General features: G+C 48.2%; 1 protein-coding gene across 2 annotated transcripts in view; it reads left to right on the top strand.

The window, feature by feature from the left end:
- PROK2 (prokineticin 2) overlaps window positions 1–20430 on the top strand; it is a 110930-nt gene extending 90500 nt beyond the window's left edge. The window contains exons 1-3 of one of the 2 annotated variants that reach the window (XM_030956854.1): window positions 13108–13216; window positions 16892–17017; window positions 20020–20430. In XM_030956854.1, the coding sequence (XP_030812714.1) occupies window positions 13109–13216; window positions 16892–17017; window positions 20020–20145 (360 nt within the window). In that variant the 5' untranslated portion in view covers window position 13108 and the 3' untranslated portion in view covers window positions 20146–20430. Of the gene's footprint in view, window positions 1–13107; window positions 13217–16891; window positions 17018–20019 lie in introns of those variants that run through there. The other variant, XM_030956851.1, reaches the window with a different exon arrangement.
- The last annotated feature ends 2950 nt before the right edge of the window (window positions 20431–23380 follow it).

Genomic DNA, 23380 nt, shown 5'->3' with positions numbered 1-23380 from the left:
CCCTCAACACCTGATCTCTGCCACGCATCCAGCCAGACCACCCTCAGTGGAGGGGCACTAGCCATGGGGATGGAGACCACAAATACCAGAGTGGAAGATTGTGGCAGCAGCAGCAGTGGTTCAATGGTCTCCCTTTAATTTAACTGCTTTGGCCACCATTAAAACACCACAAAGGCTGAGGTGGGAGCACACAAATGCCTGGGGATTGCTCATTGCTGGTGCTGTGCCATGGAGTGCTGTGTAGGCCTGACACGGCTGCTGTCCCTCCTCCTGCCCCAGCAAGCTGAGCTTGTGGTCAGGATTCCAGAGCCCTTGGCTACCTCATCAGCCCTGGAGCAAGCCCTGCTCCAGGCTCTACTCAGCACAAGCACCTTTATGTCACCCACGGGCCAGCCTGCCCAGCCTCACGGGAGCCACCACCAAAGCTCAGCACCCTAAAATGATTAATTTCCATACCAACAAGGCCCTGATGAATACACTCAGGGCTCTAATCTTAATGAATCACATAAAATGTTATGCCCTTTGGAAAGGCAAATACAACCCCAGTGATTATGAGCTGCTTTAGTTTCTGCCTTGACATCCAGCTCTGCCTTTTGGGTTTGCTGACTCTACGTGCATATTTTGTGAGCAGACCTTTGCCTTTGGATCACCAGGGAGCTCTGCCACTGGGGTTACCCCCATGCCTGGAGCACCAGTGTCTATCTGGAGGTGTAGGAGCAGATGCTGGAGGTACAAAGCAGATATAATTACTCACTCATTTCCTAAGTGAGCATCTGAGAGGTGGCACTGACCCAAACTCAGTGCTGCCATGAGAGCAGCCCCAAAGTGAAGTGTTGAGGATTTTTTTGCAGGTTGAAGAGTTTTTGCAAGACAATGGCCATTCAGCCAAGACAATTCAGCCAATGCACAATCCAGCCTGCTTGTAATAATGGACAATGGACACGTTCACAAACAATGGAGAATGGACATATTCAGAAATGGGGTCGGTATATCCTTGAGAAAGATACAAGAAGAAGAGTCGTCAGGACTCAGCAAGTTTGTCAGCAAGCTGGAGAAAGTGAGAAAAAAGAGAAGCAATGGGTGGGCCAGATGACCACAGCAAGACTTGTGAAAAATCAGATGATCCAATCAGCGTTCTATTTTAGACGCCTGAACAGCCAGGATTAACCAATCATGTATTAGCTAGAGATGTGTGGACAGTAGAAACTTATTATAAATATAGCCCTTTTAAAGATAATAAACTTGGCTTCACTTGATCACATTGAACATGGCGTGATGTCCCATTCCTGATCCTCCACAGCCCGCAGTGAAGAAACACCAGAGCCAGGGAATGCCTCCCTTCCTTTGGAGCTGTGTGTGGGCAGCAGCCTGACCAGGGCAGCTTGGGGGACCCAGGGTGTGGAGCACGGAGCTGTGGTGTGGAGCACGGAGCTGTGGTGTGGAACAAGGAGCTGTGGGGTGGAACAAGGAGCTGTGGGGTGGAGCACGGAGCTGTGGTGTGGAGCACGGAGCTGTGGTGTGCAGCACGGAGCTGTGGTGTGGAACAAGGAGCTGTGGTGTGGAGCACGGAGCTGTGGTGTGGAGCAAGGAGCTGTGGTGTGGAGCATGGAGCTGTGGTGTGTCCTGGCCTGGCATGCAAAGGGCTGGAGCAGCTGCAGGGGTGACCCTGCTCTCCCTGTGGGACCTCCATGGCATAGCCCAGCCCTTTGAAGCTGCAACAGTCAGGGTTGATGCTGGGGAAAAGAACTGAGGATTTGGTTTGTTCTTTTTCAAAGGCTTTATTCCTCTGACAGCTGAGCTGGAGTCAAACCCGACTGTCCTCTGAATCCAGCCCTTTTATATTTTCCCTCTTTAAGTTCCGAGTTTGCACTTTACATACAGTCATGGCAGGCTTAAGCTTGACTGTCAGAATAAAAGCCTTTTCTTTTCATAAAGCTTCCTCTCTGCAGTTCAAAACACCTCCAACCCAAGTGATTTCAGCTTCAAAGGCTGGCCCACACTCTACCCAGGGCTTTCCCCTGCTGCTGCCTATTTAGGGGTCTCTTGATGGCCTGTGGATCTGAGGGAAATCTGTGGGGCTCCAGCTGCTTCAAGGAGAGCTGTGAGGGTGCAGCAGAGAGTGGGGTGGTAGATACCAGCCAGGGTCAGGAACTCCCAGTGTGCTGGGAGCTGCAGTGGGGATGCCAAGGCCAAGGGAGCTGTGTTTCCTTGCAGGGGGATCATTGTGTCCTGCCACTGAGACAGCCAGGATGAATTTGTCCTTGCAAATAGAAACCTCCAGAGCTTCTCCAGCTTATGTTGGATTAGAGGCAGCAGCATAAACAACCATAGCCATTCCCAGGGCAAAGGAAAGTCACAGGTCCCAGGACATGAGGAGTTAATTCCTGAATGCTGCTGGTTGAACTTGAGTTAGGATTTGTCTGTGGCAAAGTTCTCTCTTGTGTCCACATTCTGGGCAGCTTTTCTGGTAGAGGAAGTTGTTTAAGATGCAGCTAAAGATGATAATGCACAGAGGGATTTCTTTAAGTTCCTGATTTACTAAAACCACACACTTTCCTTTATTTTTCCCTCAGTTATTGCTTAATATTAAGCAGGTAGTACTACTCAGTTGAAGAAAATTATATGTATAGTTGAATATTGCTCCATTTCACCTTATTTTCAAAGGAGTATCCTGTTTATACTGTTCAGAAAAAGTAAAATCCATGCCCATAAAAATTGTACCTGCTCTTTTGAAAAAATCCATGCATATTTCTGTCCATGTCCCCCCAAGCTATAACCAGGAAGTGCAGAACAAGGAGCAAACACGGAGAAGTTTCAGCTGGCAGGGTTCATTCACAGAGGAGAAGGAAACAGCAGGAAAAGGTCAGCGCAGACTAACACTTACGTGTTTTTTTTCAATGAAGGATACACTCCTCTCTCTTTTCTCCTAGGCAATTAGTGTAATTACAGAAACCAGCCATTTAGCAGACTTCTAACCGAGCACTGTCAGCACTGGCTATGAGAGGTAAGGCACTTGACTTTACGCCAGTCAGACACAAAGCACTTGCTGCTTAAAATGTCATCTCAGACAAGACGAAATGAGCTGGAACCATCCCAGCTCTGACTATTAACCTTGGCAGGATGAGGCGTGTAAGGACACCCTGATGGCAGATGTGAAAGGGATCTGAATAAGTAAAACAGAAAAGGTTTTATTGAGGGATTTAAATACCAAAGCGATCCACTGAGAATTGATTTGTTCACACACTTTACTGTGTTAGGTGATGCAAAACTAAAGGATGTCTGGTTACATCACTCGCTGGAATTTAGGGTAAACTGAAGGAAATATTTCATCATCTGGAGTGTAATTGCTCTGTCTTGCTGCAGGAAGTTGAGAAACTGGGTTTAGAAAGAGCTGGATTTAGAAAGAGCTGGAGCAGTACCTGCCTGTTCCACTCTTGATGCTTCCAACAGGTCTGAATAGAGTCAGTAGCTCATGCAACCAGACTTTGTGGGACCTTGAGCAGATGGCTCAGTTCTTCTCAGAACAGGGACTCCTGACCCTCCAGCCCTGCAGGATAATCCTGGCTGGGCAATGACCCTCATAAGAAAGTCAATTTTTTATTTATTCATGGAGCTCCTCCATGGAGTGACGAAGGGAGGAGTTGCTTTAGGAAATGGTGCTGTTCCCCAGAGACCAAGTAATGGACTGAGCTTAGGCAGCCACACTTAACTGTTTTCTCACTGCTGCATGCTCCTGTCATGGCACTGAAGTGTATTGGTCACCGAGGAATTCCTAAATTAGATGTGCCATGATTGGAATTAATAGCAATGTAAAAGAAACAGTGCTCTGGAAAATAGGAATTCTATTCCTCTGTGAGCAACAGCATGTTGGTTAAACCCCCCTAAGCCCATGGATGCTGGCTGCAGGTCTTCTTCAGACTCAGCAGATTTTGCAGGGAGGTTCTAGCTAAAGAACATGAGTGTTTTGAACATTTGGGATTACTTTTGTATTTTAAAAAAACAGTGGAGTACTGGGAAGGGATTTGCTAGACAATACTTGAAAATTCAGCCTTTAGAGGGAGAGACTGGAGACTCTTCCCAGGCAAAGAGCCAGGCCTCTCTGGAGGCAAAACCCCACTTATCCTGATGATCCTACACATGTGTAAAAACTTGATTTTGCAAGTCTAGTCACTTGCCTTGTTTCCAGCAGGGTTTCATCAGCTGGTATTACCCCAGCACAGGGTTAAAATGGATCTCTTGAGCTTCAGTGTATTGTCAAGGCAACAAGAAACAGTGTTATGGTCTTATTCAGCCATTTCCCACAACACTGTTGTTCTCAGGCAAAGCTGTTTTGGTAGCATGCTGGTCACAGGAGAGAGGCAACAGGAGATGCTGGCTCTGGGGGGAATGGAAAATGTCACTGTCACTGAGGAATAGAAAATGTCACTGCCATGTGTGCCTGACCTGGCCATGCTGTCGGGGTGGAGTTGCTGGAATGGGAAAATTCCCTTTGGGAACCTGGGCAGCAAAAGAGGTGGTGCAGGTCCATGTCCTCAGCATGGGGACATTGGCTAATGGGGCAGGTCTGTGGTGGGGAGAGATGAGCCCACCTGGGTGTGCATGGCCCAAAAACCCCTGCCATGCCACAAAGTCACCCTGGAATTGGAGTTAAGATAATATCAGCACCCAGTAAAGCGGTTTTGAGATGGCAGAGCTGCTGCTGGGCTGTGTGGTCCATCATGGACAACCTCTGTCACACCTTTCCCCTATCAAACCACACTCCTTTTGCTGCTTCCTTTCCCTCAGCCTTGTGCCATCCTCGTCCTCCTGAGCCTTCATTCCTCCCCATCTGTTTTCTGGCAACTTCTGCCCAGATAATGAGCTGTTGGGAGGATGAGACTCATCTTCCCAGCACTGGGCTGGCAGCTGAGGCAGGCAGCCAATGCCAGCCCGCATTGCTGGGGGTTTGCTTTTGTTTGATCTTTGCCATAAAAGGAACCAATTTGAATTCCTGGAATAATTAGCTGCCCTTTGCACTAGTGGCTCTTGAAAAGCGAGCTGGCAGGAGAACAGAGCGGGAAGTGGGAGGATGAGGTGGATAATTTGTCCTTTGTAGCAGGTCGTTTTCAGGAGATGACGCTGTGGGTCACGCTCTTCTCTCGAAAGCAAAGCTGGGGCTTCCCTGCCCTGACCTGGGGCTGGAGCACCTCAGGTCAGAGCCAGCCAAGGCAGGCAAGGGCGGCGCACAAGCCAAGGGGTCCGGGCTGCCAAGGCAAGCCGAGGTCCAGGCTGCCAAGGCAGGCCAAGGGGTCTCAGGGCTGCCAAGGCAAGGCCGAGGGATCTCAGGGCTGCCAAGGCAGGGCCAAGGGGTCTCAGGGCTGCCAAGGCAAGGCCAAGGGGTCTCAGGGCTGCCAAGGCAAGGCCGAGGGATCTCAGGGCTGCCAAGGCAAGGCCAAGGGGTCTCAGGGCTGCCAAGGCAAGGCCGAGGGATCTCAGGGCTGCAGCCCCAGGCTGTGCCCTCACTTGTGCACCTCAGGTCAGACCCAGCCAAGGCAAGGCCGAGGGATCTCAGGGCTGCAGGCCCAGGCTGTGCCCTCACCTCAGGTCAGAGCCAGCCCAGCCATGGTTAAAGGATCTCAGGGCTGCAGCCCCAGGCTGTGCCCTCCCTTGTGCACCTCAGGTCAGACCCAGCCAAGCCACGGTTAAAGGATCTCAGGGCTGCAGGCCCGGGCTGTGCCCTCACCTCAGGTCAGAGCCAGCCAAGCCACGGTTAAAGGATCTCAGGGCTGCAGCCCCGGGCTGTGCCCTCCCTTGCGTGTGCAGGACTCACCCCCGTCACAGCTGTTTGTCAGCTGTACCCAGCCAAAAGATAAACCCAAGGTGCTGATTTCTTCTGCTGCTGAAAACTCCATGGTATGTCCTGAGAACAGCCCAAACAGACCTAAGCTCCACATCAGCACTTTATTTTGTGCATGTGAAGAGAAATCCACAAACTGCACCACTACTGAGCCAGGGGTGGGGTTCTTTCTCTTGTGTAGCCAAAGTTCATTTTTGATGAGGGCATGTGAAGCTAAACCCTGGCCAGTTGTCACCCCAGTTCTGGTTATACCCCAGTCACAGCTGAAGGAAGTCAGGAGAATGTAATTTACTAAGTGCTTTGGGATTCTAAGGAATATAACTCACTAGAGAGACATTGCAATTTTCTAAGTTCATCCTTAAGGGAGAAGTAAGTGAAGTTTCTGTGTTGGAGCTGGCTCTGGTGAGGGAAAGCATTTTGCAGCCATCCCCACAGGGTTGTTAATGCATGCTTTTTGCTAACATGCCATTTCACTGGAATTTTCACCCTTCTGAGCAATCTTGCGTATGGATGAAAAGGAGAAAAAGGAACTCAGTGGTACTCCAGGCCCTGGAGGCCCCTCAGATGGGCTCTGCTGGGAATACCTGCCTTCCCATGGCAGTGACAGATGAAGCAGCACAAACTACAAGGATGAAAGGAAAAAGTCAGAAATGAGAAAAATGGGAGAGAAATTAAAATTTAAAAAATCTCCTGGGGGGCCTGAAAGCCAAGGCAGATGGGTAAGTGGGTGAGATCCTCTGTGTACACGCCCTCCCTGTTTCTGCCTTGGATGACCAATGCTCAGAGCACCAGGGAAGGCTGGGGAGCCATGGGGCTGCCAGTCCCACATCAGCAGTGGGGAATGCCCCATCCTGTGGGGTGGACAGAGATGTGCTTCCAGCTGCCATACATGCCCCCAATGAACAGGAGAACAGCTACAGCTGCCACTGGCCTTGGTGGGGCAGAACAGGGTGCAGAAGAAGGGATTTTAGTGGTGAAATTCTGGCAATTTGCAGAACAGCTGACTCTTTTCTCTGGGCATTGCCTCGTTGGTTAATTCTTTCCAGACCCAGTATGCTAATAGGGGCAGGAGCACAACCTGCCCTGCATCCTCTCACTGGCCACCACCACATTCCAGACAAGCAGTGGAAAAGCAAAGCAACAAAACCAAAACAGAAACTAAACTGTGTGTTAAGGAGGAAAAAAAAAACCCTCTGCTCCCTGCAGGCAATCTAAGGAAGCCATATGGCACCAGTTCAGTAAATAAAAACTGAACAAGTGACCTCTTCTTGGTCCCTCTGGAGACAGTGGCAAGTCAGGGATTAGCAGCATTCATAGTGCTCCCACAGGTTTCCATGATGAGGGACACAGAGGAGACTTGTGTGGTGCCTGGAGAGGTGGAAAAGGCAGAACTGGAAAGGACCAGAGGGACCCATGAGGGGCCTGGCAAGGAGGAAATTTGGGTTGGTTTGTCACTTGAATGTGAGCCTACAAAACTTGCTTGGCTTTGGTCTCACCAGAGCCCATCGATGCATAGGATAAATTGCCTGTTCATGGTGGGAGCAGATCTACAACGATGCCCTCCTGAATAACTCCTCTCCAGTTCTTGTGTTTGGTAGATCTATGTGGGCATGAAAACCTCCCCGCCTCCTGTCCCCATGGCCCAGTAAGTCCCATTTCAGTGAAAAATGACCTCACTCTCTAGGTTAGGTGTGCAGGGAGAGACCCTGGCTCCACCAGAGGTTCCTCTGCCCACAGCTCACCGCTCATGGCCCATTTTGGTGTGTAGGGGAAAGCTGTTTCCCACCAAAAGCAATGAGCAGAAGAAGAAAAAAGGCTGAAAGAATGTTTCCCCAAAGTCCAGTGAACTCCCCAAACCAATTCCGTATCTTCTTGGCAGGAACTCTACATTTTTTTAAAAGACATATCTGAAAATTACAGAAAGGCATGGAGTCCCTGCCCATCACATAAATCCACAGTTCCTGCTGAATCACTTGGAATTGTGCTGCCCTGGTCTTTGCCAACGCAGTCATGTCTGCACAAAAGTCTAAATAAAATCTGTGTGCAAATCAAAGAAGCAAATTTCATGAGTAACTAGGAATTGTTAGTTTTTGTGGTATGTTTGCAGCTTTTTCTTTTTCCAGCACTGTTTCCTGAGCAGACTCTGTAATATTCCACTTCAATCCCCCTAAGCTGACAGGAGAGCATGTACTTTGCAATCAAAGTGATTCATGCAATTACATGAGCCAGTGCAGAGTAAGGGAGTGAGAATCCCTAATCTAGAACATTAGCACTTATCTGTTAAATGCTCTTTTTTAACATACTGCAGAACCATCATCTTAGTCCTTACATAAGGATCTTCAGGGACTACTATGACAACAGCAGTGCTGAAAAGCAGCGTAATGAGGCACCAGGAGCACTGGGAGCAGATCATACAACAGCAGCTCATTACAACTACTTCTTGTCTGACCCCAGAAATAAAATCACTTGTGGATGCTTTTTTAATGCTGAAGTTCTTTGTCAATCTGTTTCATTTTTTATTAGTATATTCACCATATTTCTGTTTATACACTGATTGTTGATTCGGTCTGCAAGATTATATAACTAAGAATAGAACATTGTGGCTATTCCCAGGGGATGACAATATTCCTGAAATCATTCCAGAGATTTTGCAGTTTGTTGATCTGTTGGAAAGGTTATGGAGATGAGCTACCAGAATCACTTTTGGTGACAAAAATGTTGCTGTGTAGTGAAACAGGTATTGTGGGATTTGTTCCCAGCTTATTACACATGGAAGGTGAAAATTCCTGATATCAGAGGGCTTAATATCATATGCTGGTCCAGATCGGTAAAATTCAAACAGGAAATGAGGTTTTAAGAGTTGGAGTAGTTTGCTGAGGGATGTTGTCTTCATTGCTGTAAGCCAGTGCTTGTTATCTCTTAAGTTCTTGTTTAAAACACAATTTTTCTCTGCATTTTGGATTCACTAACGAAATTTATGGATTGATTTGGTAGGAATTCAGACAAGGGTGCCTCTTCTAACCCCAACATCAGCATTTGTGTTTAGACTTTTTAGAAATTAGTTTATTTGACGTCAGAAGAGGCCAGGCATGAGCGTGAGGTGCGCGGATGCTGCTGCTCTCCTCACCTGCCTCCCCTCCCGGGGCAGAAACGTGCTGAGCTCTCAGCCAATGCTGCAAGTTCCACAAGCAGCAGCCCCATGGATGTCCCCAAAGGCAATCCCACGTGTGAGAATTGCGTCTCACAGCCTGAACCGCCTCTCATTTTCTCCACATAATGCAAACTGCATGATCCAGCCTCACACAGGGGGTGCCCAGGCTTGCTAAGCCACTCACACCTCGGATCCCAGCTGGCTTTTACAGACTCAGGGAGAGCTGCAGGTGTGAAGCCTCCATTTCCCTGCCAGACTGCTGCTGGGAACTTGAGAAGGCACTGGCCAACTCCAGCCACATCAGAGAGAGAGGCAGCAAACTTAGAAGTCATTTACAGAAATATTTGCAACTCAAAAAAACATAAATGATGCTTGTGTAAATGCTGGGGACCCAAATTAATGTCAGCAGAAATGGTCTATTCTGCCTCGTGTACAGACCCCAAGGGAGAAGACAAATGATTGAGAAGAGTCTTGGGCTGTTTGTCTGTCAACCTCTACTTCAATTAATTGACATTAATTATTGACGGAAAGCAGAAATGTTGGACTACATCCCAACTCAGGGTACAGCTTAGAAATTTATTCTTGAATGACTTGTGTGTTTGGGTTATTTCAGGCACTACAGGCAACTGATTTGAGGTCTTTCATATCTTGGGTGTACTTTACACCTAGACTATACATTTTTATATATCTGATATAAATAAATACATTCTTCCTCTACAAGAGTCAGCAAGCTCTCACCATTTTGCTGAATCAAGACCATTTTTGGATATAGAGTTTCAAAGATTAGACAAATTAGATACTGTCATTATTAAGAGAGTTTTTAGGGCAAAAAGATAATTCTCCTGTCTCGCATTACATGCTTCTTCTCAATTCTTTTATGAGAAAATTATCTTTTTAGATAGCTGATGTATTCACTTTCTTAGTCTTCAAAATTCTGTAAATTCTGTAGTGCATTATCACTTGAATATGCCAAATAATTATTTGAATGCCTACTCATAGATAGTCTTCAGTAAAACTGAGGCTTTGAGAAGAGCCAGAGAGACCCACCAACTGCATTCATGAGATGGGCACTGTGAGGATTTACATTTAAGACACATTGTGGATTTTTACTAATTTTGCAGTAAAACAATTGTAATGACACTGAAATTCAGAAAGTAATCTCCTCAGCTTCTGCCTTTTCTTTAAGAAAATGAATGATTTAATCAGAATTAATTAATATTTCATTGTGTAATCACCTAAAGGCCACATAGATGTGAATGGTCTCTTCTGATAGTAAACCAGTTTTAGCTCAAATTGGTAGTAAGAATATTCACATTAGGGTGGATTCTAGTAAGTCTGTAGCATCCCCATTGTAATGTATAATGCTGCCCTTCCAGGCTCAGGATTGACAACCTTTCATAAATGATACTTTTTATGTCAAATGTCTTTTACAAGAAATTACTGAGTCTGCACAAACCTGCACAAAATTCTTCCCTTCCCCCTTATTATTTCTCCTCAATTCTATAGTGTTTTTAGAGGATCAGGAGGTTTAGAGCTGAAAGTGATTATTTGTTTTCGAAAGTTTTGGACACCTGGAGATTGTGAAAATAATCATTCCTGGCTTACATTCGTTTTTAGTTTCTAGGATACAAACAGAATTTAAAATAAGCTAATCCCTTCACCTGGTTTAAACTGCCAGTGCTTCATGCAGCAACATGAGTTTACAACAGCTAAGGATACATCCCAGTTATTTTTAATCCTTTCACGTCAAAATTGGCTTATCCCAATTTGCTTTTAAAGCATCCTCGGAGTAAACCCTATTTACCCAGCCCATATTTGTCTTGAATGCACTTGTACAAAATAACTCTAAGCACCCAAAAAGGCCACGTTTGTAATGAAAACACCTCCAGACAGAGTGAGCCCCCGAGGGGAGGCCACCAAGGAATGGATTTGACAGCTCCTGACCGGGACTGAACCGAGCGGGAGCGCGCGAGGGGCTCGGTGCTCCTGCTCCCCTTCAGCCACGCTCACACTCACCTCAGCCAAGGAACGGGGCTGGCTGAGGGCTCAGGGAAGTGTGGGCTCTGCAAAGGCTCAGCCTTCCCTGCTGGAACAAAAATATAAATTGAAAAATCTCGGGGAAATGGGACCTACTTGTGAGAACGGGACACGCTGGAGGAGTGGAGTAGAATAAAAAGAGAGAGATGGAAGTAGGAAGAGAGAGGCAGGAAATGGGATAAAAAAGGAGTTAGGAGGGAGAAGAAAGGCAAAAAGAAGAATAAAGAACTGGAAAAGTAAGGAAAATTGAGAAGAAAAGGAGTGAGAGAAGGGAATGCTGCATGTGTTTTAGTGATGTCCTCCTCCCACAGAGGATGGGGGTGCCCAAAGGTGCCACCATTAGTGGTCAGGCCTCGGTTCGTGCTGAATTTCAGTGGTGTGCATGTAGGAACAGGTGCTCACTGAGACCATGAGAGCATGGCCTGGCATTTGTGCTGGAAGGAGCCAGTGGGGCACAGCTTCTGGAATGGGGCTCTCTGCTCCCAGTGCTCCTTCTCACTGTCTTCCCATGGATCTTGGGTGGGAGCCAGCCCTGCTGAAGATGGGAGCTCTTTTCCTCTTGTGCCCCTGGCTGCCGTGGGAGCCAGGAGGGCTTTGGCAGAGGCAGAGATTGCCCATGGCAAGGAGGGGAGAACCACAGGAGAACAGGAATTCAGAGGGGTTCTGGGCTTCCAGCAGGGACTGGGATTGTTCCAATTCTTACTCAGACTGTGGGGTACTTTTGATGCTGCTCTGTCCCAGACAGGATGAGCACAGCCTGCATGTCCCTCAGGGCCATGGCCACAGCCCTGCCAGGTGTCAGCAGAGGCTGGGCTGGGGGCTACAGGTGGTTTCTGTTCACAGAGGGAGCAGGGGTGACATCGGGTCTGGGTCTGCTGCTGGCCTGGGAGCAGAAGGAACTGGTCCATGCTGGCTCCAGTGGCTGTGGGCTACCACTGCCCCAGTGTGGGATGTGCTCTGACCTGCTGTGGAATGCCCCCATCCTGCTGCAGGATCTCCTTAGGATCTGCTGTGCCCTGCCCCAGACCTGCTGCATGATGTCCCCAAATGTTGTGGGATGTTTCCCCTCTAAACTGCTGTTGGATGCCTCCCTGTCCCCTAATCTGCTGTGAGATGTCCACAGCCATCCTTGGGATGAACCCCTAGATCTCCTGTGGGACATCCTCATACCTGCTACAGAATGAACCCCAGCCAGCCCTGGGACGACCCCACCACGCCTGCTGTGGTCAATCCTTCAGCCACACTGTGGGATTCCCCCGAGCCCTGGGACGTTCCCCCAGCACCGCTGTGCGATGTTACCCGCTAAGCCCAGGTCCCCCAGCGCTGATGCGGGATGTCCCCAGAGCGCTGTGGGATGTTGCCCCGGGCTGTCCCCATCCCGGCGCGTCCCCCCGCCGCTTTTTGAGCGGCCGCGCACCTGGGCGCGGTGTGCGCGGTTTGCGCGGTGTGCGCGGTTTGCGCGGTGTGCGCGGTGTGTGTGCGGTGTGTGCGCGGTGTGTGTGCGGTGTGTGTGCGGTGTGCGCGGTGTGTGTGCGGTGTGTGCGCGGTGTGTGCGGTTTGTGCGGTGTGTGCGCGGTGTGTGTGCGGTGTGCGCGGTGTGTGCGCGGTGTGTGTGCGGTTTGTGCGGTGTGTGCGCGGTGTGTGTGCGGTGTGTGCGCGGTGTGTGCGCGGTGTGTGCGCGGTGTGTGTGCGGTGTGTGCGGTTTGTGCGGTGTGTGCGCGGTGTGTGTGCGGTGTGTGCGCGGTGTGTGTGCGGTGTGCGCGGTGTGTGCGCGGTGTGTGTGCGGTTTGTGCGGCGTGTGCGCGGTGTGTGCGCGGTGTGTGCGCGGTTTGTGCGGCGTGTGCGCGGTGTGTGTGCGGTTTGTGCGGTGTGTGCGCGGTTTGTGCGGTGTGTGCGCGGTGTGTGCGCGGTGTGTGTGCGGTTTGTGCGGTGTGTGCGCGGTGTGTGTGCGGTGTGCGCGGTGTGTGCGCGGTGTGTGTGCGGTGTGCGCGGCCCCGCGGCCGCGGCGCTGCCGGGCGGGGGTGACTCAGCCCCGGCTTTATAACGGCGGGGCGGCTCCGAGCCCGGCTCGCTTGCGCCGCACCATGCGGAGCCTGCGCGGAGCCCCGCCGGCGCTGCCGCTGATGCTGCCGGCGCTGCTGGTGCTGCTGGTGCTGCTGCTGGCCGCGGGACACGGAGCCGTCATCACCGGGGTGAGCGCCGGGGTGAGCGCCGCCGCTCGGCACCGACCGCACCGACGGGAGCCGGCACCGGCGGGGACGGAGGGAGGGACGGAGGGACAGAGGGACAGAGGGCTCCGCCGCGGGGACGGGACGGGAGTCGGGGTTTGTTCGCGGGGAGTGATAGCGGGACTGGGGGAACGGCCCGGGATGAGGGGTGCCCGGGGAGAGGGGAGCGCTCTGTCGTGCGGGATGCCTGGAGAGAGGGGAGTTCTCTGCCGTGCGGGATGCCCGGGGAGCGCTCTGTTGCCCGGAGCTGCTCCCTGGGCATTTCTGCTCTCTGCACTGCCGAGGCTCGGGGTCTGTCCGCACTCAGCCATGCCAGCACGGAGCGGTGCCGAGTGCGGTGAAGGATGGCCGAAGCTGGGATAAGTGATAAGGAGGACGTGGGAGGGAAAGCAGTGCCAGGTGATGAGAGGCGACAGGGCTTGGGGTCTGTCTGGGATAAGTGGTACCGGCCGTGGCATCTCTAGGGATGAGGGATGGTCTGGATTCAGTGGTATCAGAGCCTGGGGGGCTCTCTGAGATGAGTGATGCCAGGATGCATCAGTCTCTGCCGTGGGCAGTGCCAGGACCCGTGGGTCTCTGAGGTGAGTGGGTGTCACAACGTGGGGTCTGTTCCTTTGGGGTGAGGGATGTCTTCATCGGGGGGTGCCCCCAGGCTGGTCCAGGAGCATGCAGAGAATCCTGCTGCTTTTCCAGGGCTGGAGCTGTCTCCCATCTCCCTGCATGCAGCCCCAGCTGTCCCCAGACATGCTCTGAGAGGGTCTGGCTCAGGGCATTGCACTGCCCACTGTGCGCCCCAAGTTCCTCCAGCCCCTCCATGTACAGGGCAGGATCACAACCATCAGAAAATTCTGTTTTCCTTCTTTTTTTTTCTTTGTCTATGACTGTGTTGCTTTTTCTCGTCAATAGCCACCCCTTGCAAACAAGTCTCCCCCTTGCTGTTTTTAGGCTCAAGATTTACTCTGGCTGTGAAAATACTTTTTTTTTTCCTAAAGACGTTATTTAACCCAAAGCGTTGCATCACTTTTTAGTTGAATGATTTTTTAAGTGTTTGCTTTGGATTAATAACTCAGCATTTGCATTCCTTTGAGAGCTCACATGTCTTTTGTAACCATCAGAAGTTGCACTCACAGCAGTGGATTTCTCTGTGGCTCTCCAGGCTCCCTGTCCGGACCCCTGAAGTCCATGAAACAGCTCGTGGGCACTTCTCTGGAAGTCAGATCAGTTCCAGGGACTGATTATTGGTTTTTTTAGAGCAGAGAATGTGAAGGAATTTTTTTTAATAATTGAGGATTTCAAGTTTCTTCTAAGTAGAAACATTCCCAGCAACAGAAGAGCAGTTTATGTGTTATTAGAGTTGTGGCTACACCTTTAAAGCATAATTAACCCATTAAATAAAGTAATTGTGAGGCACTGAATAATAGATCAAGGACAAGGCAGATTCAAAAAGTAAAAATAGATTAGAACTAGAAAATGTTACTTTATTAACTATTGCAGAGCATTTCTGCTTAAACCACTTTGATGCATTTTTGGCTTTTGATGAACAGGCGAATCTCAGATGAGAGCTGATGTAGGTGTTCCCCTTCCCTGAGCCTGAAAGGTGTTTTTCCTTTCCAATTTAAGGACTTTTTTCAAGCTTTCCTCAATTCAGTGGTGGTTCTTGTGCTGAAACCTGTTGCCTTTGCAGCTGGCATTTCACCTGGGACATATTCTTGGGCTGATTTTCCGGAAAACTGTGTTTAAATGAGGTGCTCATGTGGTGTTTGGGGAAGTTTAGGAATAGCAGCAGGAATTACACACTGCAGATAAGGTGTGGGCAGGAACACTTGGGTTGAATATTTTCAAAACTTGTCATACATTTTTGGAAAGGGAGCCTTAAAAGATCTGCCAGATGTAAATATGTGTGTGTGAGGTCAGGAAAGAAATTGTTCAGCCCGGACATTCAAGACTCTTGTTTGGTAGAACACACCCAGGTGGGTTTTTCAGCTGAGTGGTATTTCACCCCAGGACCAGTCCCACCGACATGAATGGACTTTGAGATATAACTAAAAAAAAGGGAGTCAGGAGCTGCCAGGCAAGCAACAGCAGAGCCTGTGACTCCAGCAGAACAGTGGACACAACAGCAGTGTGCTGGGGGCAGCCTAAATCACCGGACCTGCATTTTTATTTGTGACTAGGGCAAAATAATATCATTAGAGTACTTTTCAAATTATTATTATTTTTTTTAAGAGAGAGGTCAGAAAGTATTATCTACCTGGCAGGCTGGAGTGGTAGTTTTATGGCCATATAAAAGCAAATGCTCTGTGTTTGGGCTTACCTGAGGCACAGAGCTCTGTGTTTAGGAGCTGTTTGGGTCACACACACTATTTAATAAAGATCCTAATGCAACAGCTTTTTCCTAAACTACTGGCTGAGCTTTACACATGTATTTTGATCTGGCTCCTGCTGGTCAGTGCAATATTTACCCAGTGATTACAGTCTAAAGCCATTTATCATGTAAATCCCAAGGTGAGATCAGTGAGTTTTTCCCTCAAGAGCATGTTTACTCTGGGAATGTGCCTTCCCCAGAGCTGTTATCAACATTTACGTATGTTTTTATGAGTTTCCCATTTACGTAGTGCTGACCAGTGCCTTCCATCTCTCACTGCTGCTGCCAGACACCCAGAGCTGTGAGTTAATCATGCTTACATTCAGGATGTAAGCAGAACCTTTAATTGATGGCATTTCTCACTGGAGAAAGGAGACTGGTTTTTTGCATTAAATCTATAGAAGCTTTTGATTAAAAAGTAACTGAAAGATGTACAGTAGCTTGTTTTCAAACCCTAAGGTGTCAATTGCTCTTCATGGTTTGTGGGTTTTAAGACATACCCACTAGTTTGCATTTTGGTTTCTGCTTATCTAAGCTGTATTGGGTAAGTGGCTAAAATATTTTTTTGCCTCCCGTGAAGGGGAATGCTACCACAGTAGCATTTTTTTTGGATGTGGACACTTATGGAAAGCTTTTCTTAGGACCTCTTTTAGCTATGTGTAATTCTAGATAACAACAACAGAATCCACATTTAAACTTTTGTTTTAGCTACTTCCACCCGGACTTCTCTAACAAAACTCTCATGCAGTGTTGCGAGGGCACTCACATCCATGGTATTATCATGTGAAGCTAGAAGGAATAGTTACCTAAAAGCCATTAAATTGATGGATGATTTCCTATCTCAGCTTCTCCATAAGACTGGTTTGGTGACTCTTTTGGTGACAAGTTTAGTGTGGTTGGTCCTTGCTCGTGCCTGAGCTCGCTCAGGCTCCAATCTGGGAGCTGGGAAAGAGACTGGCACATGCCATGGTCTATCAGTGCTCAGAAGTTTGGACTGTAAATCACTGACAGACCTGGGTTTGGCCCAGAGCAGCTCTGTTGTGTGGTCCTGGCTTTAAACAACCTGGTCCCAGCTCCAAAATGTGCCAGGAGCCTGCACGTTCCAATCCATGGGAGACACAAGTATTGCAAACCAGCCTTAAATCTTATTATTCAGCCTTAATGAGCCATGATAACTTAGGGGTGCCAGAGGCAGCTCCTGAGCACCTGATCTGTCCTATTTCTGGACTACATTTATTATTCATGTAATTTGCTTAATGCTGTGTTGAATGCAGGCCTGCGACCGAGACCAGCAGTGCGGGGCCGGGATGTGCTGCGCCGTCAGCCTCTGGATCCGCAGCCTCAGGATGTGCACCCCCATGGGAAACCTGGGAGACGAGTGCCACCCCCTGAGTCACAGAGTGAGTACCTCACTGCGGGGCTGGAGGAATGTCCTGAGCTGTACAGCACATGGCATAAAGCCTAGACGTGGTGGAAAGGCAGGGAAGCTTCCCATTCCTTACAATATCCAGCCACCTGCATCTGTATGGCAGCAGAGATGAAGGCACCTACGTAAGGAAGTGCATTAGTGTCAGAATTATGCTGAAGGGAATCAGAGGATGAAAGCACTACATGCTTCCCAGATTGTTTTCTTATTAGTTTGTTGTTGCTGCTTTGTTTTGTTGCCTGATCCAAAACAGCGCTGGCAGTTCCCAAGCCCAGCCCTGCCAATCCCTCCTGGTGTGAGCAGGAGCACAGAAAGTGCCACCAACCCCAGTGGCAGTGGACAAGATCCTGTCACAAGCATAAAAATGTCACCAGTTGGTGTTGGGACAGCTGGTGCATTGAGAAAGTGTTGACACATATTTGGACTTGAGAAAATTGCTCACAGGCTCTCTTGGTTTCTGTTCTACATATTAATTTAAAATATCTATGTATAGATACATATATACACACACACTGTATTATTAATACAATGATTTTAACAAGTGCGTTTATTTAAGGCTATGGAATTATGTATTTCTTATGCAGTATGAAAAAAAGCTGCTTATTTAAAACACAAAAGATTGAATGGGATGTTACCAGGGATCTTGAGAACCTGATGGTCTTCAGAGTCATCCTCAGGGAAGAGCACAGCCCAAGAGTCATCACAAGTGGAAGATATAAGGCAATAAATTCAGATCATAAATGTGCAGCTAGTTAGCTGCCTCTCTCACTTTCCTCCAAGGCCTGGCTTCTCAGTTTATTTTCTCAGTTTTAGGAAGTTTAAGGCTCTATTTTATTGGAGTTAAATTTTTAAAACTTCTGCTGTGATATTGGGGACCAAATGGTCCTTTTTACTATGTAATGTAGTAGGTTCTTCTTGTAAGGGCTCTTTCCATTACCAGGAATTAGGATAATAGGAATTGTCTTCTAGAGGGTTTTATGAGCTTATTGTTATTGGGCAATAATTTAAACTGTCTGATATATTTCAAGCTGACTGCCTGCATAATTACAATCAGAGTAGATGCCTGTCCACCCCAAACACTAAGTCACTGATGTTTATAAGCTTTATGAGGTTAATTTTAATTTCTCCACTGATCTTCCTGAGAAACACAAAGCAAATTGATTTACTGGAGAACGTGAAATGAGTTTATTTTAAGGATGGAGGGTTTGCTCAGTGGTTCCTGTATGGTAAATACTTGTGTAGGGAGCAGCTGGGTGCCCTGATCACCAAAACTTTTCATTTACTGCAGGATAGGTCAAAATCAGGCACCACCATGGCCATGGCACCTCGGGGACATCCAGAGGAGCCAGGAGATAACTGGAGGAGATGTCTGGCAGCTGGGGTTCCACCTTCTGGTTTCCTTCTCAGCACCTAGATGGTGATGGACTGATGCCATTAGCAGTCCCAGCTGGAATTTCTAGGCCAGGTCTGAGGCAGGGCCAGGTAGGGTTTGCAGGCAGGTGAGGTTTGGCAGCATGGGAGTCCCACAGAAAGGAACATTTCCTTGCAGCAAGTGGAATGTTCAGAATAAATCACCTGAGCTGTCAGAAGGCCGAGAGCTCAGGTTTTGGGTTTGGCTGCAGTGCTGGGTGTGGGCACCCAAAGGGATGATTCCCATGGGGAGTCCCCAGCAGAGATGGGAGGTTGTTGCCTCTCTGCTCACACTGGAGCAGAGGGGCTGTGGTGGGTGGCACAGGGAAACCCACGACATCTCTTGTCCTGGGGCTGCTCTTCAGATGGTGCTGGCCCAGGGCACTGCAGGGGATGTGAGCCCTCTGCCCACCTCCTGCCCCCAGCAGGGCGTCACTGCAGTCAGGCTGGTGCTTGGCACCATGCATGGAGGACGGTGTGGGACTTTCTTAAAGACAAAGTTTGTGCACTAACACAAGAAAATCTTGGAATATTAAAATTTAAGGCTTCGACCACACAGACATCTGGAAGTGAGGGAATTAGGGCTGCCTGCCTGGCTGGTAGCAGAGGCTTTGCACCTCTGTGCCTCCTTTGCTGCATCCAGGGAATGCTCAGTGTGTGCTGCCAGCTGGCAGCACCACAGCTCCCAGACACTTCCCACTGGGCTGTCCTTTTTGGCTCCTGTAAGAGACAGAGCTTGTGACCAAGTTGTTGAAGATTGTCAGTGCGTGTGCATGTCATGGCACGATTAAATTTGTCTAATCTACTCCATATGTGCTCCCTGCAGCACAATGTGGCTGGAGGAGGGTGGGATGAAATGAGAAACTTCTGCCCTGTGGTGGAAAGGATCCTGCTCACAGGGAGGTCAGGCAAGGTGACTCCAGAGGTCCCTTCCAGCCTGATTACCACGGGATCCCAAGGTTCCCAGGTCCTGCTCTGTGCCATGTGACAAGGCAGGATTTGGGACACGCAGAAAGCCCTGCACAGTGGCACCACAAAACGTGATGTTAAAGGCCAGTGTAGTTTCACAACAAACTCCTTTATGAAATGGCAGTAAATGGAGAACATGTGTCACAGATGTAGATTTACACAGCAAGATGACTGTTAACATCCTGCTCTTAACCGTGGCTGGACTGGGTGTATAGTGGGGCTGCCTTTGCCATCTGCTCTGTGCTGCAGCTTGTGGGGAACTCTGGCTGTGAAGGGAGGGCACTGGGCAGCATTCCCCATATCCCCAATATTCCTCCCATTTCATCCCCCCAGCCACCAGTGCCGTGGCTCTCCCTGTCACTGATTGTGGGAAATAGTAAATATGTTGTTAGCTAAAAAGTTTTTTAAATGCTCTGTAACAAAGAAATCTTTAGCTGCTGCTGGCTGTATGTATTGCCATCTTCCTATCGTCTCAACCATGTAGTGAGGCTGATGCTGCAAAAAAAGCTCAAGGAATGTACCCCAGCACTCCCATCCTGTTTGTGAAAAGGGGAAAATAACCACCCCAACCAGCTGATGTGCTTGCTCTGTCCCCAGGTGCCCTTCTCGGGGCGGCGGATGCACCACACGTGCCCCTGCCTGCCGGGCCTGGCCTGCCTCAGGACTGCTCCCAGCAGATTCAGGTGTCTGCCAGACTTCAGAAAAGAAGATGTCTTTTTTTAGCAGGAACTGTTCTGCACTCGAAAGAGCCGCGCAGTATTTTCGTTCTCTCGTTGTTGTGACCAAAAGAAAGGGGTACTTGCCAGGAGAAACCCTGCACCACTTCCCTGCCTCACCAACGTCAGCTGGAGATGAGACACTGCTGTTGTGGCCAAAGTTTTCAAGAGGGACTCTCAGTGGAGGATGATTTCATTTTGGGGCAACCAAAAATATCTACTAGAGCAAAACTCTTTTTGAGGGCAGGGGCTTGACCATTCCTGAATCATTTTGTGGGCTTCATGGTTTAGTTTAACCCCAGGATGAAAAAAATCCAAGTTTATTGCCAGTTTTGGAAAAATTTGGCCACATCTTTACACTTTGGAAGACCTGAATTGAACTGAAAGTTGGATAACTGCATAGTGTGAAGCATACGACAATTGCCAACAGAACTGTATTTACATTGCATTTCATATCTTTATTAATATAACTTTATTTGTAAGTTAGGCACACCTCTAGGGTAAAGGTTTAACCAATAGATGTAGTTTTTACACTTTTAAAAAGTGGCACGTGGAAACAAAACATTTCAGTATTCAGAGCATTAAAAGATTTACTTATTTTAGTGTTCTAAGATGGGAAGTTGTTGTTGCTTGAATTGGTGTAAAACTACCTGACCATCTCAAGCTATGTATTAAGATGTAGTTTATATTAAAGAAAAAAGGAACCCTGAAGTTTATTTCAATAGGCTGCCTGACTTCTTGTATATGTATCAAATTTGCTGTGCAAAAATTCTGTATCAGAATAATGGCAGTGTATGATTTGATTTGTTTTAATATTATAACATTATTTTGTCATTGTGGTTTTTCATTTTTATTCAGTGTAATCTGTTATCCCACACTTGATTCACCACCTAAGCTAGCAGAGCTCCTTATGGATAGCTTAGCAAAAGATTATGTGCCTCTGGCTGTTTTTTGGGAAACTTGCAGTTTACAAGGCATGAATTCCTCAATCAAGCTGCAGTTTCAGAATTTGAAGGAATCTTGGTGTAAATACTATGAGAGGTTTTTCTTGGCTGGTGCCTCAAAGGATCAACTTTAGCCCAGCAAACATAAGATTTGTGGGTTTTCTATGAAATACCGTGCGACTTCATATTTACTTGTCAGTCCCCAGAGCTGGAATTCCAACAGTTTGTGTGAGATTCACATGTTTCTTGCTCTCAGACATGCAAACATATGCTGGAACTGGAAAAGTGAAGTCACTCATCTTTCAACAATCAGTGCTTTGCTGCTGGTGGAGATGGGGGGGTTGGAGAAGTGAGCACACTGTGTCAAGGCCAGACCTGTAAAACTGAGAGGAGAAACATCTCTGGGAGTTACCAGGTACCTTCTACTGGGCTCCACAACCTTCCTTGGGGGACAGAAAAGAGTAAATGGATTAGTTATTGCCAGATCCTCATGGATTGTACATATGTTAGGGAAATAAAAGTGAGAGAGATTGAATCCTCCTGGCTGAAGACAGAGTACACACTGCAGTGCCTCTGTATTTTGCCTCCCCCTTTGCAGTGGTGATACTGCAGCTGTGCAAGTGGTGATAGGAAAAAAAAAAAGGACTGAGGTGCCACTGAAGGGTAATTTCACATCTGGTTTGCATTAATGTGATCGGGTACAAAGTGCCTGTATTAGATCTGAAGTCTCAGCGGGGCTCAACACTAACCCAAAGGGCTGGTGAAAGGCTAAGTCATTTATTGAGTTCAAAGTGACGTGCCAGCACTGCAGAAATTCCCTAACCTGGTTTTAAAACCAACCCCCAAGCCTGATTCTACCATTGTCACTAAACAGGGGGGGCTCCCCAAACACCCTGTGCACCCCCAAAGGCTGGGTTTGCAGAGGAGGAACACTCTGGAAATGTGGGGGCTGCTTTTCTGTCCATGTCTGTCCCCATAAAATAAGCTCAATACCACAGACTTCAATTTACACAAAATCAAGAAGAAAAATAGGAGCCATCCAAATGTGCCTGTGTCCCATCTCTTGCTCCAATTTTAAAATCAGAGCACAAAAAATGAACCATGGGAGGAAACAGCAGCCCTGCTCCTCATCTCCTGCTGGCCTAATTCACCTACTGAAGGCAGTAGCCCTGGTTTGTATCATTGTAAAAGAGTGGACAGTTGTACCTAAGGACTGCCTCAGACCTGCCAGATCCTAGGAGAGTTTATCAGACAAGAGCAGAGCAGCTTTGTAGTTGTAATTTGTGCCAGTTAACTTGTGGGATTAAGCATTTATCTGGGTAATGAGAACAGCCCCAATTACACGAGTTCAGAGTTCACACCCCCTATAGCAGTGGAAGTTCCTGTGTCCTGCAGACACTCCTGGACAGGAAATTTGGATGGTGCAGCTTTGAGAGACACATTATCCCATACTTGTCCTTGAGGGGCTTCTCCACACCTTCCCTGTGATGTAGGAGAGATAAAGGCAAAACCTCACTGTCCTACATCCCCACTATATTCACTTGGCAATAATTATTACGATTCCCCTTTTAGTAATTTAATTTCCATTAATTGACATTCACAATGGAGGTTAGTTGATTTGAGAGAATCATTCTGGAAGGAAGATTAAGCTTTTGCATCCCCATTATTTCCTAAACTCTGCCCTAATCAATTATCTTTTCTCCCATCCCAGGGGAGATTTCCTCTCCTGAGCACACCTGCAAAGGCCCTTTAATTTCTGTCTGCAGTGGAAGGGGCTGGGAGGGCACCCTTTACCTTTGCTTTACACTGATAATAGACAAACCAGTGACCACAAGTATTTCCAAATATGAATGGCCTTGCAGTGCAGTCCCCTCTGCTTTTCTCTGGAGCCAGCTTTTGCCTTGAGGAGCGCAGCAAATGACTCAGGATGCCCCACAGAAAAGGTGGCCAGCCCCAAGCCAACCCTGCCACAAAGTTTTCTGCAGTCCCCTGTGCCTGCCCCAGAATCACCCTGGAAAGTATCTCAGCCCAGGGACAGCTTCCTCACCTGCCTTGAAGGAAGGAAGGAAGGGGACAGGCCCTTGCAGGAGAAATCAGATGAGAAAATAGAACAGAACGTGTGCAGCCCTGGAACCTCCTTGGTGCAGGGGAAAAGCCTCATTCCCCATACCCACAGCCTGTGAAGGGAGAGGCTGGTTTAAACACTTCCCTTTATTCACTGCACTTAGATCTGTGCCAACGTGTGTTTTAACGTTATTAATATTGCAGTAATTTCATTATTAATAGAAACGTGTGCAT

The sequence above is a fragment of the Camarhynchus parvulus genome, chromosome 12, assembly GCF_901933205.1.
Source record: "Camarhynchus parvulus chromosome 12, STF_HiC, whole genome shotgun sequence".
NCBI classification, from domain to species: domain Eukaryota; kingdom Metazoa; phylum Chordata; class Aves; order Passeriformes; family Thraupidae; genus Camarhynchus; species Camarhynchus parvulus.
Note: the sequence above shows the minus strand (reverse complement) of the source record. Positions and strands in the feature narration are given on the sequence as shown.